This window comes from Aphelocoma coerulescens, chromosome 8 (assembly GCF_041296385.1).
Source record: "Aphelocoma coerulescens isolate FSJ_1873_10779 chromosome 8, UR_Acoe_1.0, whole genome shotgun sequence".
Taxonomy (NCBI): domain Eukaryota; kingdom Metazoa; phylum Chordata; class Aves; order Passeriformes; family Corvidae; genus Aphelocoma; species Aphelocoma coerulescens.
The window spans coordinates 8,894,107-8,914,423 of record NC_091022.1 but is presented as its reverse complement, the minus strand read 5'-3'; the positions used below and the strand labels follow the sequence as shown (position 1 = coordinate 8,914,423).

The 20,317-nt window shown below is 52.2% G+C and overlaps 1 protein-coding gene across 4 annotated transcripts in view; it reads right to left on the bottom strand.

The window, feature by feature from the left end:
* The window catches only part of NOS1AP (nitric oxide synthase 1 adaptor protein), a 42,933-nt gene that overhangs the window by 7,676 nt on the left and 14,940 nt on the right, over positions 1 to 20,317 (bottom strand). For 2 of the 4 annotated variants that reach the window (XM_069022337.1, XM_069022338.1), the window contains exons 3-9: positions 5,985 to 6,077; positions 5,533 to 5,606; positions 4,824 to 4,932; positions 4,453 to 4,594; positions 3,090 to 3,229; positions 2,365 to 2,532; positions 347 to 512 (exon numbers count right to left, since the gene is read on the bottom strand). In XM_069022337.1, the coding sequence (XP_068878438.1) occupies positions 347 to 512; positions 2,365 to 2,532; positions 3,090 to 3,229; positions 4,453 to 4,594; positions 4,824 to 4,932; positions 5,533 to 5,606; positions 5,985 to 6,077 (892 nt within the window). The remainder of the gene's footprint in view (positions 1 to 346; positions 513 to 2,364; positions 2,533 to 3,089; positions 3,230 to 4,452; positions 4,595 to 4,823; positions 4,933 to 5,532; positions 5,607 to 5,984; positions 6,078 to 20,317) is intronic. The other 2 variants (XM_069022339.1, XM_069022340.1) reach the window with 1 other exon arrangement.

The following is a 20,317-nucleotide window of genomic DNA, read 5'->3' as shown; positions in this document are numbered from 1 at the left end:
CCCAGCTCCTGCACGGAGCTGATGGCTATATCTGCTGGAGAGGAAGGTCAAGTAGGGGCTCTTGGGCAGGTATGGAGCTGGCCTGGAGCATGCAGCCACTGGGGAAAGCAGACGTATAGCTGATGGAGGTAGGCGACTACCTGTCCATACAGCCCTCCCCAAGCCCCTTCCCATGCTGCATGCAAGCACCCTGCTGCACACACACAAGCCAGGCCAGAAGGGCACAAATATCCCTCTGAACAAAATGACTGGAAATGCATGAAAAATCCCAAGAAAAGCACCCACATACACGTCCCCCACAGCCCTGGCTAGCTGCGAGGGGAGAGGAAGGGGCGGCAGCGCTTACTGGTCGTGTTCCCCGCCAGCTTCAGCTCCAGCTCCTGCACTTGTTTGACCAGGAGTGAGATGTGCTGCAGCAAGTCCTTGTTCTGGAGCAGGAGCTGGTGCACACGAGCCTGGGCCTCCAGCCGTGCCGCTGCTTCTGCTGCCAGCTGGTCCTTCAGCAGGTGGACCTGGGACAGAAGACAGCAGGTGAGCACGGGGAGATGCCGCTCAAGGGTGGAGGGCTTCGACTCTGGTCATCCCTACTCATCTCCCAGGGCTCACCAGCATCCTACCCCATGATGTGATGAAGCAGCCATTCCCTGTGGGTACTGCAGATGTGATGGGGAGAATGTGGGCCGTGTCACACCAGGGCTCGGCACATTGTCCCCTGGCCTCCCTGATGGAAAAGCTCGAGGCCAAGGAGCGCAGCACTGACCGAACTGTCAGTTGTGCACATGAGCTGCGGATGTGCGTGGGAAGGGCAGCCCAGGAGGAAGCCAGATGGATGCAGCAGAGGAGACACACTCGACCGACTGGATGGTACTGCAGGTGCACGAGGGCGCAGCCGTGCAGCAGAGCTGGCCCTGGAAAAGCTGTCTTTTTGGGCAGGTTTCCCAGAAACAGGGCCCAGCCAGCAGCCCCTGTCGCAAGGAGGGGCTGGAGTACCACAGATGGCAGAGTGCTGCTGAGGGGTGGTGGCTCTGGGGGTGCAAGCTGGCTGCTCAGCCTGGCTCTGGGAAGCAATGCCTGCAGGGAGCCCACGGGCAAGACCACCATTGATTTCAGCACAACTACCTTCCTATAATGCAAACATCTATGTCCCCAGCACCATGTCCCTGAGGGCAGACAGCCAGGAGCTCCTGCCCAGGGCAGCTCTCTGATCCACACTCAAGCAAGGAGAACCTCGGAAACGTACACTGCACAAGGGGACAGCAGTGACCTGGGGGCCACACTGGCTCAGCACCCCTTCCTGGCACCCACCCATGGCTCCTACAACTGCTCCTCTCTCCAGCAAGGACTGGAACCAGGAAAACACAGATTTACAACTACACAAAAAAAAAACAAAACAAAAATAACCCAAAAAAAAAATATCCCCATCAAACACAAAAGGCTATTTTACCTTGGACTAGAAGCTGACTTTGAGGAAGAAGAGGAAGCTCTCTGTACCTGACAAGCTGTGAGCTGCTGCTGCAGGGGCCTCAAAGCTGCCCAGCTGGGGGCCACCTGCCCCTGCAGATGGGTACCAGGAGGCAGTGCCGGGTATGCTGGCAGGCAGGTGCTGCCCAAATGCGGCCAGCAAAGTGGCCCTGGGAAGAGCTGAGCTGAAGCACAGCAAGCCTGGGAGTGACAGGAGGCCAGGCAAAGGACTGGGATTTACAGCTTTCTGTGAAGCCAGACCAAGAGCAAGGGGTGCAATACTTTACACTCTGAGCAGGCACCATGGAGCCTTTTGGATTGTGAGCAACACTATACTTGGATAGACATAAAAGATTCCCTGAGGATGCAGGTCCTTCTTCCAGAGGGGAAAGCAACTTGGCAACCTGTGACCCCAAAAGGCACGTGGGCTCTGGAGGCAGCAGCTCAGCCAGAACTGATCAACAAATACTGATTTACTGATGCAAGAGGAGCAAAGCCCTGGGGCAGCACAGAAAGGCTGCTGGAGCCCATCGCACAGGCCAGGAAGAAAATTGATGAATTGCAGAGAGTTCTGTGAGGGGTTAGGGAACAAGTAAAGCTCAGGTAATGAGTTGGATAAAGCAGCCAGGGCTGCTTAAATGAGAAATAGCTGCATGGAGAGTGAGCTGCCAGCTGCACAGCCCAGGCACACCAGTCACTGGGGCAGGCCACTGGCGAGCACACAGCAGCCAAAGGCCCAAGACACCTGGTGGGAAGCAGACCTAAGCACCTCATGGAGCCCCCTCCCCATGGAGCTGCCTGCCTTCATCGCTGCCCCCAGGCAGGACACTCCCGCAGCACCAAGGGGCTCAGTAGTGTGCCCCAGCCCTGCCACTGCCCCTGGGAAAGAATAGAGGGGAGAACCTGTGCCACGGCCACTTGTGTCTGCTGCTGCTGCTGCTGCAGGAGCTGCTGGAGAAGCTGCATCTGGTGGTGGGCAGAGAGGGGTGTTCCCAGCTCGGGCAGCTGGGCAGATGAGGGCAGCAGCATCTTGGGTGACGCTGTCAGGATATCTTCAGGGTGGAGGCAGCTCTGCAAAACACCAATGTCAAAAGTGTGATCCCCTGGCACTCACCTCAGAGAGCCACCAGGCACACACGAGCTTTGGCACAGAGCAGCCCCCCGAAATACCCAGAAAGAAGCAGCTGCATCCAAAGCTAAAGCACACTTTGCTAAGGGTGCTGACAACCTTTGCAAGAAGTACCTTTTCAGTTTCAACAACCACCCAAATAGTTTTGTAGAAAATTCCCGAAAAGGCTGACGCTTCCCATTGGAATTTCCACTGTATCAAGAAGTCTTTTATTTTTGTGGTTTTGGTGGAAAAAAATCCCTATCAGCTCTGCCCCAAACGCTTTCCGTGTGGCTGCACATAGCTGAGCCTCGGCACAGCGCTCTCCAGGAGTGCCCTGGGCCCCGAGCCAAAGGGCAGCCCTGCAGCGGCAGATGGCTTTGATCTGGGAGCTGGGGAATGCTGCACAATCCCTCCCGACCCCCCAGCCCTCAGGATGCACATCAGAGTCACGGGGCTGGGGCCATGCCACCCCCTGAGAGCAGAGGGCAGGGACCCTGGGCTCGGTGTGGCCACCCACCTCCTTGCCCACGGCATCGAGGTCGGTCACGCCGCGGCTGAAGTCCAGGATGTCAGCTCCGGGCAGTGGCAGCTCCACGGCATCGATGTCGGTCTCCTCAGCCGAAGCGGTCGCTCTCTCCACACCGGAGAGGCGACAGGCTGCGGGAGCAGGGTCAGGGCAGGGCACAGCCTGCCTGCACCTGCAGCTCACTACTGTCCACCCACGGCTGTGAACAGTGCCACAGTCGGTCCCCACCGCCCCCGTGCCACCCACCCTCCAGCCCGGGGGGAAGCAGGTACAGAGAAACACGGCTGTCTCTTCCTGCTGCTGCTCAGGAGGAGGCTTGCAGCCAAAAATACACCCAGCCCCCAGCACATCAAACCTGGGGAACGGCAGCCAAAAGCCCTGATGTGGGACAAACGGGCCACCAAGAACAGAAAACACAGATAAAGCTGAAGAAAGGTAAACAAGAGATTATGGGAAAGAAAAACAAAAAACAGATGCTCTGGGATCCCCAGGGAGCTGCGTATCGTGGCTGGGACATTGTGCGGAGGAAAACCAAACAATGACCGGTCCAGGGCAGCCCAGTGATTAGGTCATCACGGCAGCACTGGTCACAGAGGCAAGCAGGAAACCGCAGCCCAGCCCAGGTTGCTCCTGTTGGGATGGGGGGGATCCAGCCCACAGCATGGCATGGCAGGGCAGGCAGTCCACACACAGACAGGCAGCAGGACCTGCCAGTGTCCCACCTGGCAAGGGAAGGGTTTGACTAACCTCTTGTAAAACATCTGCCTCCCCTCCAGCACAGGCACCGGCACCAAGGAGCAGGGCTGCTCCCCGGGACCCTGCAGAGCTCAGGGTGATGGGGCTAGACCAGCAGCCCCCCAGCCAGGCATCCCTGCACCCTCTACCCACAGGGCTGTGAAGAAGCGGGGTCTGCAGCCTGCCTGCAGCCCTGACAGCTTGATGGGAGACCGCAAACACGGCTATGTCCATTCAGGGAATTACAGAGAGCTGGCCCCAGACTCAGGCGTGCCTCAGGACAAGAGCAAGATCTGTGCTTGGGGCCTCTTGTGCCGCAGTAGCGAGGGAATGTTTGCAGTGTGTGCAGCCAAGCACAGGGCAGAGTCCCAGGCACTGCTAATGGGCTCCCAGCAAGGGGGCTGTCTGAGAGGATCATGGCTAACACCTAGAGAAGGTTCCTTGCTGGGCAAGACTGCAGCTTGAGCCTGAAGCACAGCAGGCCAGATTGCTGTGCAAATCCATTGCCCAGAGGTGCCAGCCAGCAAGGAGCAGCATGGGAAGACAGTGCCTCTGCAAACCCCATCTGCCAGGCCCCGGGAGCCCCATGCCACCCCACACCTCCGCCTTTGCGGAATACCTGGGACGTCCAGGTCATCTCCGTTCCTCTCACTGTCTCCGTCCTCCTGCCCGTCCGCGTTTTGCTGGGTGTGCTGCAGGCTCAGCTTGTGGCACACCTCGAACGCCTGCCCCACCGTCCGCACGATGCGCATGGCTTGGCTCTGCGGCAGGCAAGGACAGGAGAGGAGAGGGGGAATGTAACCTCAGCTGAGCTGCCTCTGCATGGTGACCCCCCAGCCTGGCACAGCTCTCAGGGGTCTCTGTGCTGCCACAGGGTCTCAGATCACCAGGGTGCCCCGGCTGCCAGCTCCAGTGCATTGCCATGGAGTCCTGCCCCAGCTGCTCCACCGAGAGCACACCAGGACGAGATCTGCATCCCAACATCTTTACCTTCTTCTTGGACTTGAAGACATTGCACCTGAAGACATTGCTAGACCCATCCCTGGCAATGTAGCTGAAGATCTTTAGGTCCTGGGAGTCATGAGATACGTAGAATATCCTGCAAGGACAGTATGGAAGGGAGGATATAAGCATACACATTACCCACATGCCCAGGAGACGGCCAAGGCCACAACCAATGCTTCCCGTGGCACGGGGTGCTGGCACATGCCCAACCTCTGCAGCACATCCCTGCTAAAGCCCATCAGAAATTTTTTTGGCAGTGGTTTTACCTCAGTTGGGAAAATCTGCCTGCTGATTCAGCAGCAGCAAACATTTTGCAAAGGCAGCATGGGATTTCTCTGCTCAGCCCCCAGGGACAGAGTCAGTGGCCCAGGAGCCCTCTAGGGATGGAGAAAAGCAAACCTCACCCCTGGCCTGCTCACAGAGCTGGCCGCCTTGCCCAGGTACCTGCCACCCCCTCCCCAGCACAGCTGAGGGCCTCTCTCACTCCAATTTGGCCTCCCTGGGACAGACACCCCCTGCTCTTGGCTTTTGGGAACAAGACGGAGGAGGAGAGCCAGGGACTTTGGAAAGCACCATGAGCTGCCCTCCACAGGACAGTGGCAGCTCTCCAGTCCCCAGCACAGTGCTGGTGTGGTGTGGGTAAGTGGCATGGCAGAGCCACACGAGTCTCCGTCCCCTCACCCAGCAGCCTCACCTGTAGATGGGATCGTGCATGACGAGCATTTTGTTCTCATCCCAGGCCCATTCTTTTTTCTGCAATGACAGAAGCTGAAAATGAGTACGTCAGATGCTGTCCTTGAGAACAAGGACAGGACAGAGACAGTCCAGGGACAGACTTGGGAAGCTCTTGTCACAGCTCTGCTGCTGCTCCCCTGAAACCCTTCGCCAAGGGTCGGGTCCTGTTGGGGGACAGCCACATCCCACATCACCTCCCACAGGACCCCCTGAGCCCCTTCTACACTGCTCCAGGACTGGCTCAGCCACCCTGCAGGAACATGACTCACATGAGGTTGACCCCAGCCCATCACTCCCTCTTCCAGCCCACCAGATTTTCCCAGAAATTCAAGGATGCTGCAGGTCCCTGCACCAGGAGGGGAGGGGTTCTGCTGCTGAGGCACTGCTGCTCCAGCGGCCAGTGCTGCCTACCTTCTTCTTCTTCTTCAGAATGACCTTCACGCCGTCCACCGACACAATGAGATTCACTTTCTTCTTCTTGATATTCTTGGCTTTGAACTCATACTGCAGGAGATGGAAGAAAACACCTGAATTAGCCTTCCTGTGCCAGCACAGCCCCAGCGAGGGCTGAAGAGGCTCCAATAGGAAGTGGCAAGAGGGACAGGGACAGGTTTTCCTGATCCTACATGCCCACATCAACCTGTGCATCCATGCTAGGACAGAACAAGGGGTCTTTCTGCCCTGCAGTATCCCCAAGCCCAGCATCTGGAGGAGCACACACCGAAACAATCCAGCCCCTGGATGTGAATAGCACTTTGCCCAGTTCAGAGTGCTGCTGGGAATGGTAGCTTGTGTTTCAAATGCATTTGTTCTGCCCCTCTGAAGGGCTGTGCCTCCCCACAGAGGGACCACCACCCCCCCCAGCCCAGCCAGCCCCCAGGGATCTGCAGCCTGGCTGCATTTGCCCCGCTGGCTTGTGGCCATTGCTGAGCTCTGAAAAGTGAAATGGCATTTTGAGTTGGGTATTTTTGGGCACAGTATAAAACTGAAGATGATTGCTGAGGACTCTGTGAACCTCTCCAGGGGAGATGGGATAATGCAATTACCCACTTCAATTAGGAGTCACTGGACAGGAAAAAATCCCAACAGGAATTTCCAAAGATCAGCGACTAAACACAAAGATCTGGTCTGGCCTGGGGAGAGAATGAGATTCCCCCCAAATCCACCCACTTTGGCATTTAGAGTCTTACAAGCGGGGAGAAGGCTGGCAGAGGAATAGCTAAATAAGCCGTTTGGGCTGATCCTGCTGTGGGACTTTCAAGGAGTCCCATAACTGGTTTGCCACAGGTGCAGCCACATCAGGCACCCGATGTGCTGGTCCCACTTGCAGGGAGCTGTGCACAGCCATGGGGACAGACCCTCTGTGCCCAGAAAAAGCCCTGCATCCTGCGCCTCGCCTGCCTGAGGAAGAGGGATTTGATTTATCCTCTCATTATTTCAGCAGTGTCTCTGCAGAGGGAGCAGTGCCCTGCCTCCGGCCCGCGCCAGCTCCGCTGTGACATTTCCAGCACCGCGTGATCTATTAACTCTGGCAGCCAGAGCCAGCAGGCAGGAAAAGCTGCTGGCCCTGACCTGTGATCAAATGATAAAAGACCTGAAAGCACAATTCCTCAAAGCCATTTTAAAGTCGCCGAAGGGGATGGGAGATTCAGAAGGCTTGGAGAACAGTGCGGGGAACGCAGCTCTGCCCTCCCCCGAGCACAGAGCAGGCAAGCCCATCCACACTGGGGCTGAAGCCATAGTGATGGGCTGCAGAAAGCAGAGCTCAGGCTTCCACCATGGCTTTGGTCAGCCTAAAAGCCCCCAGCACATCCCCAACATGCTGCTTGCGTGGCTTATTGCTCATGGAGAAGGGTCTCACCAGAGTCCTTCACCACAGAACCCACCAGTGTGGGTTTCCAAGGGCCGTTCTTTGTGTCTTGTCAAGACACTAGACCAGTGCCTGGTACCTAACACTAAAGAAATGTCTTGATTTGGCCCTAAAAAGGTGACCCTGACTACCTTGGAGTAATTAACCCAGTCCTTTCTGAGGCTCTGCATGTGATTTTCCAGGAGCTGCAGGCTGAGCTCCATGCTCTCTGCAGCATCCAGGGTGACTGCGTGGCACCTTGGGTGCTGCCGCCTGATTTATTGGTCCTAACGATCACTGATTATACACATCCAGTTGCATTTCCGAGCTCCTGGTGCTGTGGGGTTTCTATTCCAGGCTACTCCAAGTGCTAACGAATGTGGTCTTGGAAGAGTGAAAAATATCTCACGGTGAGACAGGCTATTTTTAGCCTGTTTTTTTGGGTGAGTAACAGTCCCAGGACAGCAATGCAGACAGGCCAGGAGGTTTCGGAAAAGATGCTACCCAGCCCTGGCACATTTCAGGGACAGAATCACACAGAGCTCCTCGGGGAGGCTTCCACAATCCCTGGCTGCAGGCAAGGGATTCTGCCCAGGCTCGCCCTGAGCCTGGCAGGGGGGAATGCTGTGGGAAGAGCTGCTGTGCCTCTGCCACGCTGAAGCCAAAGCCCCCCTGTGCTGATGGGTCATGGCAAAACTCCAGCAAAAACCAATGGAAGCAAAGAAGTCAAATTTTCGGAAGGACCAACCAGACAGATTTGTTAAGCCCTTCCATAAATCCAGGCCTTTATCCTGACACTGACTGGAGAGCCAAGCTCCTTTGCAAGCCTGAGCCATGTGCTCAGAGAGCTGTTGCCCATCCCACCCCACCCAGAGCTCATTAGAGCAATCAGTCCAACGAGCCCAGAGGCTCTCCGGGACACGCTTCCCATGCTCCGAAGCGCAGCTCCAGCCAATAAAACGCTAATGAACTCGCACCCACTGGGGCTCTAATGAAACACTAACTGTCATTTAATAACAAATTAGCAAGGAAGAGGATTCAATAAGACAGCAATTCAGCCGCGCTGCCTCTCGCATCCTGGGGCCGTGCAGGGAAAGCACACCAGGTCCCACAGGCTAGGAGATGCCATTGCTGATTTTGAGGGGCTTCCTAATTTGGTCTAAGGGAGTGTCAGCTTTGTGCAGTTCCTCTAAGTGAGATCTGAGCCACAGAGACTGTAAGGGATGAAACCAAAACCCTTTACTTAATGGGGCCATGGAAGAACATCTCTGTACAACTGATAGGACCTCCCTGGCTTGGAGTTATTCTTGATGACAACTCTGCCCAGGCACAGAGATCTGCTGTGTCTGCCCATGTTCGTCAACATTCCTCCTTCTGCTGCAAAACAAAGAGAGAAAGCTTAAGAGGGTTGCAAAGCATTAGGATTTTAGTTTTTCCTGCTGCTGGGAAGAGAGCAGAGGTGATGATGGCAGGGTTGGAAATGCCACCACAGGGATGCTGAGATGGTGTGCACAGCCACAGCTGCTGTATCCACAACAAGTGGCTGACCCACAGGAAAAGAAAACCCACATGTTTCCAGAGACACTGGGCCACTGCCACCCAATCCTTCCTGGGAATAAATCCTGCATTTTCCAAAGATGTGCAATAGGAGTGTCTCTGTATGCTGGGTGACAGCAATTTACCCCACACTCGCTGAGCACTGCATTGTGATTTGGTGACTGCTTCAGGAGAAAAAACACATTTCACACATGATAAGCTCAGCTACCCATGGCTCCAGTTGGAGAGCTGAATCCTAGCCTACAGCTTAATAAAGAACTGATACAGAAATAATTATCCAGCTTGAAATCAAGAAAGGAAAGAGGATTTGCACAGCATTCCCATGATCCCCTTTGGTTTCACATCATGTAGCATTTCACTGTACTACTTATAACCAATTAAAAGCCATAACAGAAGAGCTTTCTTAGCCTTCTACCCATTTTGCTCACCTTGGGCATGTTTCTGGATCTTTAAATATCTGTAATAATACTGCAGGCTTGGGCTAATTATATTAATTCTTGTTTATAGCAATGCGAAAATGCCAGAAGAAAGAGAATTAATTTCAGAGAAATACACAGAGAAAGGACACAGCAAAATCATCCATTCCTGGACTTGCACAGCTCCACAGTTGGTCTCCAACTGAAGCTCTAAGAGCTGCATTAAAATTTTTGACCAAAGACTGAAAATGGACATCTGAGATACATCAGTTAAAAAGCCCCACAACTATTCAAGAAGAAAGGCAAAGGTGGTCTCAGTAACACAAAAGAAATATAAGATCACTCATAAAATCCAACCAGCTAAGTGAATAGACTGTCCTTTAATTTTACCCTGCCCACAAAAAAACATACTTATCTTTTCAAAAAGAAGAGAAACATCTACTCCATCAGAGCACAGGAGCCTTACTGTCGACCTCGGGTTAGTGGGAGTCTATTTTCAACATCTGTCTTTTGTGCAGAGTTCAGTATTTAAAGAACTTTGGAAGGAAAAGAAGCCAGCTGGTGTATGCATCATTGCACAACGCATTCCTACTGGCAGAGTATTAAAATTGCCCTTTCTGGAGAACGGAGTAACATATGTTGCTTAATAGAGAGCGCATGTAACCTTGTCAGCTTGGAGTAAAATTATGTATGAATCTGAGAGCGATGGGTAAGTGTGAAAAGCAGGGAAAACGCAGCATCCCTAGAAAGATGCTATCCATCTCTGTCGGCGTGTTTCCACACAGCAGAAGTGTGAGGAAACTTGTAACCACGCGCTGCACACAAGGTCAGGCAGATCAGACACTGAGGAGGAGAGATGATGTCTTTCTAGATCCATCATCCCCCCCACATTCACAAGCATCTGAAAAATGTTAACCTGAATAAAAATGCCCTCATTTCATTCCAGCCCATCTAAACTGCCTCAGGTACAGATTTAAGTCTGCCCACTAGCACTGTCCATAAGTAAGGGAAAGTACCAGGAATGCTTTATGGTCACATTGTGCCAGCAGAATACAAATAAAGAGAATATTTTTTAAAGGAAGTTGCTCTCAATGCATTGAGCTGCCGCTGTCCCCTTCCACCCTCTATCCCTCTCCTCCTCAAAAAAAAAAAAAAAATAAAAAGGGAAAAAAGGTTACAAGCTTGTACCTTGTATTGGGGAAAGAGCAGCGCTCTGAGAATTCAATTAACAAGGAAAAAGCAATTCCTACAGAACTCACTGCTGCTCTGCTAGCTTGGGAGGCAGGAGATGAAAACCTGAAGTAAGAAAATGCATAGAAGAGGATGTAATTTTTGCCAGCAAGCTGTATTTCTACGTGTTTATCCAGAAAGGACATGAAACTGTGAGCAAAGCTGGGTGCCCCAGAGCCACCTGTGTTGAATGCAGAGGGGTGGCTGGGCAGGACCCTGCTGGGAGCACCCTCAGCTCTGAGCTGCTCTGCCCGTGGCCATGCCCCCGCAGCTCCCACGGCAGCTCCTCCTCGCAGCTGGCTGCCACAGCAGCTCATAAAATACCTCCAGAGTTAGACTTTAACCCCAGGTCAGCCTGGGCTAATGACAGACGTGCCAAACCAGCGCCAGCTTTCCCAGCACTTTGGGGGGAGGAGTGCTGCAGTGCTCTTGATGAAGAATTAACTTATTACAAAATGACAGCCAGGATCGAGTTCAATCGGCACAGGCTCCACGGCGCCAGAATTAACGACTGGGGGGAAGCACATACCTCACAACTCCTGCTGCTGAAAACATGGGGAATGGCAGCAAACCCCAGAAATGTCCAGGAGCTTCCCAGGAGGGAAGGCTGAGAAACCTTGCTGGGATCCTAATAGCTGTAATTGGGAGGAATAGCAAACACAGCCCTGTACAGGGCACGTGGATTTCGCTTTACTGAACCACACAAAGAAATGGCACCAACCCCAGTGCCATTCCCTTCTGGAATGACTCAGAAGCCACCTGCGGGCTGTGGGGGAACAGGAACCTGTGAGGGAAAGGCCCTTTTTTCCCGGCCAGGTGTGGCAAGCCACCCTGGGGATGGGCATGGAGAGCAGGAGGAGCAGGAAGACAGCACTGGCTTCCCACTAGCCCTTTGTGGGGTAGCCAACACCAAGAGCTCCACGCCGGGGTTCTGCCAAAGCACCAGGAGCAGACTGCAGCCAGAACACCCCATGCCTTCTTTTTTCTTCCTGATTAATTGGAGGAAAAGTGTACCTTTGAGCCTGAAAGGAAAGAGCACTGGAGAGAAGGGAATGATTTAAAATACAGCTTTGGCCCAGAAGCAAACAGATAAAACCTGGCCAGAAGCAGCCTTGCAGATCAGAAGAGTCTGCAACCATCCAAGCCATGATATTGTGTGGTGTCCAGCAGACAGCTGGGCAGGGAGCAGAGGCAGCACTGCCTCTCCCCAGAGCCCACAGTCAGAAGGGTAGGGCAGGGCAGCAGAGAGCCAGGCTCCTGCCAGCAGGGTCCCCAGCTATGGAGCAGCCATCACTCCCTTCTGCTGAAGGCTGCTGCCCCCAAAACAGAAAGGCACCTGCCAGCCTACCCTGGTCCATGTCTCCTCTGACCCTACTGGGGCAGCAGCAGCAGCAGTCAGGGGATGAAGTGGCTGGAAAGCAGGGCACCTCCCAGGAGGCAGACAGCTTCATCCAAGAGGCATTTCTGAACAAGGCTTCAGAATATCTGACAGTCCACTACTCCGGGCTGCATTTTATGCCCTCAGGGGAATCAGGCTTGCTGGAGGGGAGCACGCTGAAATACCTGCTTAGCCTACTAATGTGATCAGCAATAAATGGACTAAAACCCATTTTTAAAAGGCTGCTTTAAGCACCCTACCAAAGTGCTGTGCTGCTGCCTGTGTCTGAGGACTCCCAGGATCACTGGGGCCATGGGATCCCATTGCACCCCAATTCCTCCGTGCATCTGTAAATCTGGCCATTACCATGCCAGTGCTCCACACATGAGCAGGGCACTTGCCATGAGATGCCAGCAGCACCTTCCTGCTCCCTCCAGGAACTGGGATACAAAAAGACAAGAAAAGCAGGGAAATTTGGGGATCTCCTCGGTGTGGTCATTTTGCTTGGGCTCCCTGCTCCTGCCACCAAAACTGAGGACAAAACCAGCCCGTGGCACTCACACTTGCAGCAGGGATGGATCCCATTGTGCAGCACAGAAACATGGAGATATCTGAGGCCAGGATGAAGGCTCCCACCAGCTCCATCAGCAGACTGCCAGCATGGCATGGCCAAAGATGCCAGACACCTCTGCCATCCTGACAGTTTGGGTTTAAACTACTCACCAGGATTAAATTTCCCGTCCTCCTGCCTACACCCCATTGCTGGTGGTTTTAGCATGAACTGGACTTAAATTTAAGGGCACAGTAATTTGGAAGAGAGGAGGAATAATGAAGTACTGGATGCTTGTTCTTGGGCTTAATGATGATGCTTTTTAAAACTCTTCCACAGTTCCTTGGAGTTTGCATTTGCACATATGGGAATGCAGCTCTGAGGTACATGTGTTTGTCTGAAATAGATATGATTTTGGTTTGCACTGACAAGGTCAGTGCCTATTTTCCCATCCAACTTCAGTTTTAATTTTGGTAACCGTCTGTGATGGTTGTGAGTACCGATGGGTATAAATGGGAATCAGGCTAAAATTACCCATGTTGTGAGAGCAGCAGAGCAAAGTTAAGGTTGCTGCTTCAAAACCATCCCAGGATTGCAGCATACCCATCTATCACACAAAATATGTTTTCCAATAACATTGACTACTTCACAATAAATGCCTTCTGCTCGGTTTGCTATTTCCTCCCAGAGAGCTGCCTCCATCCGCTTCCTCCAACCTCCCCTCACTACCTCCGAGTTTCACAAGTTGAGGTGGCAAACTGGGACACACTCACGAGCCATCTGCAGCAGAAGCAATTTCACAGGAAGCTCAGAGAAATCAGAATTGGTAAGAATTAAATCAGTATCAGTCACAGGGTTAAATGGAGAAAGTTAACAGGCAACAGCTTATTCTAACCCCCTCCTCTGAAGACTTCCATTTGCAAGATGATTTATCTCCCTTATAAGAAATCCTCAGTCATTTCATACCTCTCTGTGTTGTTTATTTTTTTTAAACACCTTTAAATCAGAGGTTCAAAGGAGGCCTGAGACACATCAGCAGCTTGCTGTGTGCCCATGAGGGATGCAGCAGCACTGTGCCATGAGGGATGCAGGTGCTGGAGCAGCAGCACACTTCCCAGCTACACCCCTCAGTTCTACCAGCATCTCACCAAAGCCACCAAGGTCCCTGTGCAAGGGTTACTGTTCACTCCACGAGGCCTTGACTAATACCAAGCTTATGAAAGAAAGCTGGGGATCCCATCCCACCCCAGCCATATAATTTCTCCTCCAGCCTGGGCACATGCAGTGAGTACGGTGCTCATGGGCTGGGAAAAGTGGCACCTCTCAGCCAGGCATGAAGGTCGGTGAGACCATGCAACACGCTATCCCTCAGCCTTGAAAACATCTCCAAACTCCTTTCAGAAAGCCAAGGAAGTGACAACAGCATGGACTGGACCCGTGTGGGAGGTGGCAAGCTCCCCCCTGCCTTCACATGCTGCCATCGCCGGTGACCAAGCCAGGGTGCGAATGAACCGGTGTGTGGGTGCATGTGGGATACTGGTCAAACTGGTTATAAAAATAACAGCCGGGCTTGGAGCTGCTTCCTTCAGTTAAGGAAAACAAGGACGGGCTCTGTGTGCATCTGCAGGCACCGCTCTTGCACTGCTTTTCACAGACCAGGAGGGAGAACACCAGAAATGAGCTGTACATGTTTTAATATTTACCACCTGTTGCTAGAATAAGCAGAAGTGCATTCCTTGGAAAGCCCACATCTGACTGGAATTTGTGGTATTTTTAATTAGACATGCATTAGTTTGACCTATGCAGGCTGAGGCAGCACAAGCTGCTTGGTGCAACTGCCCTTTGAAGAAGGTAAGTAACTGCAAGAACCTGGAAATGGCCTCTGTTCATCCAGCCCAGAGCGGGTTTGAGCCCATGTGCTAGAACAAGCTTGGCTTAAAGGGCAGCATTGCCATTTGCAGCAGTTCAGTCACATCCCTTTACAGTGATCCCTAATAAACTCCTGCCCCTTTCTGGCACCAGCAAGTCCCAATGCCTCGGGGGACCCCAGGACTGAGCAGTGCAGGCAATGTCCAGCCCAGCACCCTCCTCCACCTGAGAAGGAAAACAAAATTTCTGTGTTCAAGATTAGCTCTCTCCCCCAAATGCATCCTTTCAAAGATAGACCCTGCCTCGAGGAAGCGAGGAAGCTGAGGTAATCCCTGCCCACATGGATGGGTTGAAGGCAGGGCAGAAGAGCACAAAATCACCCCAAATCCACCCTGAGGGCAGGTGACAAAGCAAGGGGCACCCTAAGAAGATACCCACACAGCACTTCAGAAAGGTGTCAGCTCAGCAAAGCGAGCCAAATCACAGCATGGTGATATTTACGCCCCAAGTTGTGAAATACAGGATTTATTTTGGTATTTTTTTTACTGCTCACCACAAAGCTGCTCTCTCACTGTTGCATAAAAAGCTTGAGTAAGACCAGTTGAGAAGGCAAATGAGAATAGCCAGGCAGAGAAGCAGTGACACACCAAGGAAGGCAGGCTGGTAATACTGTAACTAAATCAGCAATTATGAAATTCAGACAATTAATAAAGAATGAATGAGCAGCAGCATTAAATGCTTTGTGCATCAGAAACAAGCCAGCCCTGTGGGGCTCATTAGATGCTGGCGGTGCTCAACGATGTTTCTGGGTTGTAACTGGAGAAAAGAGGTAATTATTCATATCACTCTTGCTTCACAGTTCCTATTTCAACAATAACTAATGCAGGTATTAAAACCCATTCACTAAATTCTACATGTTAAAGGCAACAACAATAATGTCTTTTAGAGAGATTTAGACAGAATTATAGAAAAAATTTCCAAGTAATAAAAAGTACCAAGATTTTAGGTGGAGTTAGAAAAGAGGGGTTGAAATCCACCTCAGCAGCAGAGCCTGAGATGAAGCAATGAGAGACAGATGACAGAAAGCCACTGTGCTTCCAGGAAACCCCAGCGAGGGGAGCACAGCAGTGCTCATTTTTATGCAGGGCTGGAAAAAAAAATAGTTTTTGCTATCCAGGCCAAGTGTACAGGAATCTGGCATCTACTCATTTCAGGATGATTTTATATGGCATTGGCCAAGCAGCCTCTCACAGGAAAAAAGAACAGAAACTGCATCTGCCAGGAGGCAGAAATGTATCCTAAAAAGACCCTGGAGGCATTGCAAGGTGTCATTCCAGTTCAAAGGACACTGTGAAGACAGTGTGGTCCTGGGCAATGTGCAGCAAAACAGAAAGGTGACACTACCTCAAACCACAGCACTACTGAAATCACCAGCAACACAACCCATTCCTACAGATCATGTCCTGCTTTATCAGACACTTCAAAGAAGAAACAGAAAACAGTTCAGAAAAAAATGAACAAGAACATGAGGCAGTTTCCCCAGACTCCTACATCCCAGAGGTTAAAACAAACTCTCTGTATTTAGCTTATCCAAAGAGCAGGCTTGGTGGGCACTTGTCCACAGCTCAGGGACTTGGGAAGAGCTTCCTCACATCAAAGGCTCTGACTTTAGGCAAATGCAAAAAATCAGCTAGCTGGGAGTTGAAGTTGGATCCATTCAAACCACAGAAAGACAGGTCTTTTTTCACAGAAGGCTCAAGGGGAGCTGTACCCCGAGTCACACTGACCAACAGCTTTGGCCAATCATTCTGGATTTTGCTCCTTTTAGATAATGTGGATTTCTTAGCATGTAAGGTCAGCACAGATGTGCTCTTTGTGCTGGAGATACACACACATCCCCCAAGTTCCCAAGGATCAGGGAGTGTTTGAAGGAGTCCAGACCAGTCCCATCCATCATGTTAAGAGGGAATAAGAAAATGCCATTGGAGCAAAATGCTAAAACAAAAGTGCAGGCCTTGGAGAGAAAAAGAAAGAGATGGCTCTCTCTGATGCATATCACTACTGCAATTCAACAACAGCACTGTAAAACATCACAGGTTGGGCTGTTTCCTGTTAAAGAATTAAGCTGGAATTTAACCATCTCTGCTGAAGTTTCCTGTGGCAGATACACACTTCGGGCTGGTTTTTGCAGCTTCTGCTGGAACAAATCAGCAGTTTCCATATGCAAGCCCGTGACATGGGGAACTGGTTTGGTTGGGGATTTTTCCATATCATGTTACACTCCCACTGCTGAAAACCAAGCAACAGATTAAGAATCACTGGGATCCTCTTCCTCAATCAGGGAAGCCTGGCCTGAGAAGCAAACATTGTCTTCTCTGAAAATTCTTTGTCTAGAGTCTTTGCCCTGGGTAGACTTTACTCCAGATGGGAAAGTCCATGCCTTCCAAAAATCCCAGTTGAAGGAGATCACTTCGCCCACCAACTACCATCCACATGGATACTGGAGCAGCCAGGAGCCACATCCATGGCCACAGTGCCACGTGGAGAAGCAGCAGCCCTGTGTGGCCCCAGCAGCCTCCCTGTGAGGAGACAACCTTGTCAGGCAGGAGGAGGCAGGGAACCTCCAGGGCTTTCAGCATGCTCTGCAGGCTACAGCCTCCTCTGCTGGGATGGGGAGAGTGCCTGGCTCCTTTCCCTTGCTCTGGGCAGTGCTCCTGCCACCCTACAACAGATACATCCTTTCCTCCCACTCCCTAATTAAACTCCCATTCCATAGACCAGCTCACACAATAGATTTTGCAACCTCTCCTTTTAAACAGATGTGCTCCTTTCCTCTGCTCTGCACAGGGCAGGAACACGCCCTAACATCCTCGGAGCCCTCGAAGCCACAGAGCCACGCACCAAAATCCCTCTCACCTTGCTGCAGGCGGCGAGGCAGGCTCTGACTCTGCACCTCCCTGGCAGCTACTCGTGCACAGCATCCCTTGGAACATCTTCCTGCAGCACCAAGCCAAAACCACCAAGAATTAATTTTAGCAGGGAAGAAACTAGGGCACGTGGCATTTTTTTCAGAAGGCTGCAGCCCCAGACTTTTGTCTCTCTTCCGAGGTGATGCAGCAGAGAACACCACAACAGATTAAATTAAAGGGTTCTTGGCCTTTGAGGGCCAGCAGGGAAGCACAAGAGCAGAGAGGATCATATATAAGAGTAGCATTTAAAGTTGACTTCAGTTTGGTTTGACTTTAATTCAGCCCAGTTCCCTGCACAGGGATGTCTCCCTCAAAAGGAGTCTGACAAGTCACAGTCTCCCTGTGTCTTAGTTTCTCACCCATAAAGTGGATACTAAATATTGCTTGACCCCTGCTTGTGAGTTTTATTAACTCTTTGGTCTCCTTTTCCTAGGTTATTTCTCCCTTTAACCACGGAGCAAGAGTCAGGTATTGTCTCTGGACACTCTCAAGCCTGGCAGGAAGATGTGGCTGCCCAGAATAAGGCTGCCTGCATCTCTCCTGCTCAGGCCCATGCAGCATCAGCACTAGGGAGCATTTGGTCCCACTCCAACCCAAGAGAAAATATTGCCATGATGGCAGAAAACTGATGAAAGCACTGATTTGTTAAAAAACACGTGAAAATTCCATGTTGCAGTAAATAAGAAGGGAGAAAATCTCCAAATAAAAGCAATGCCATGGGTGTGAGGAAACAAACTCACGGAGAAGGTCCAGTTGTCCACTGCACCGACCAGATACTGCTGAGAGGTGCCAGGATGAGTTACAGAGCCTGAAATCAGCCAAACCTCATCACACCTCTCTCAAACCTATTTTTTCTTATCAACAACCTGTCAGGCAGCCAGGAGCTTATTCTTAGGCACAGTTAGAAATTTACTCTAAATGCAAAGGCTTGTGCTGATGGGTATCTTCACTAGCAATCTTCTAGCAGGAGAAGAGACTGTCCCCTCTTGGTGACAGTGGTGGTGCTGGTGTGCACTGGGCTGGGTGCGTTACAGCTGGTGACAGTGAGCACAGCCTTTACCTCAATAACAATGCCTTCTGCAGAGGTTTATGCAAGTCTGAGGCTCAGGCCATCAAAGGCAGCTCTGTCACCTTGCAGAAGAAGCAGAGGGCTATCAGAGTATGATGGCTTCTGTAGGAACTCTTCAAACCCTCACAAACAACAATCACCAGCGCTAACACAACCCCAAATCTCCCAGAACAAGCTGCAGACCTCCTCACCTTGACAGCCAAGCTAAATTCATTCATGCCTGGGAGGCAGAATGTGCAACAAATCACTCCTTTCTAGGCAGGAAGGAAAGCCAGAGCCGAGAGCCCCATCAGCAGCTCCAGCAGCTCCTGTGGCATCTGCAGTCCCACAGACTCCACATGTGTCTGTGCTCCTGCAGAGAGCAGGGCTTGCAGCACCACATTTCCCTGCTGCTGGTGCAGCTGAGCCCTGGCACTGGACTGAGCCTGCTGCCCTACCAAAACCATCTGTGCAACACAGGAGCCTCACAGGAAGGAGGCAGGGAAAGCCAGGGTCACCTATGCAGCGTGCTGTGCCCCACAGATAGTGCAACCCACCAGTGCAATCCTTAAACATGCTGGAAGAACCATTTCTGAGGAAGAACAAGTGGGAAGCAGGAGGAAGAGGAGGAAGCACAAGGGCATGCAGGATGGACATTTGGGAAATGACTTTACACGCTGGCCGTGAACTTAGAGAGGGGGTGGGAGCCAGCAGAGCATCCCCTGGCTGGGAGGGAGTGATAGCGAAGGCCTGCCCTCCCCCCACATTCAGGGAGCCTGACAGACATTACTCCCCATCCTCTCCCTTGAGCTCCCTGCAGATATTTGCTGATGGCTCAGACAGTGGCACTGACAAGGCAGTAAAGTGACTCAGTGCGAGCATGATGGGGAAAGCCCCCAGCCAGGGAGGGAGATGAATCACAGGGAGACACCGTAGGCTCCCAGAGAAGGAACTGAGTCCAACCCAGGGAAGTCCAACCCAAGCAAACGGAGGGCAAGGATGTGTGATGGGGCTGGGTAGGAAAGAAGGCACTGCTGCCTCCCAGCTTTTTGCCAGCAGCTCCAGTCCTGCCCTGGGCTTGGTGCCTGCTTGGCTCCCAGCCCTCTCAAAGGCACTGGGCTGGCTGCAGGCCAGCATCACCCACCAGCAACACTGCTGCCTGTGCTGGCGTGCCCAGCGCCACTCGATGTGTTCTGGCCAGAGCCCTGAGCGTCGCCTGCCCGCGGGACACTTGCCCAGAGCAGAAGTGCTGAGCTCCTCAGGGACACAGGAGGTATGGGGAAGACCACACATGGCATGCACCTCCTGGCTCAGGAGCTTTCCCAAACCACGCTCCCTGACTTGGGTTATGGTTTTCTTCATCCTCACTGGCTCCACACACTAGATCTCCATCCAGCTGGGAACTCCCTGCTCTTTCCTGTCTACGCCACCACATTTTGGAGCCTGGCCACGAGGGACACACTGCTGTCCCAAGTTTGGCAGAGAACTCTTAGATAAGGCATTCCTGGAAGCTGAAAGGCAATGTGCTTATCATGACTTATTTAGCAAGCTAGCTACCAGGGGATGAAGGTGCGTGCCTGTTCCTCATCTCCTCAGCACCCACCAGGTCAGACGTCTGGCTGAGCCCAGTCATTCCTGCCACTGCGTGACCCAGCACGCTCAGGAGACAGCCGGCAGAGGCAGTACTTGCTCTCGTCTCAGGGCTCTCAGCGCCTTCCCACAGTCTCTCTGGCAAGCAGTGCCCAAAGCCCCTTCCTCACTGCCTTCCTCCAGGGCTCAGACTTTGCTTTCCAGCATTAATTGCTCACACTTCACACCTCTTCAACAGTCCAGATGCCTGTCTTCTGCCACATGGAGTCATTTACCTCCCTAAACTCC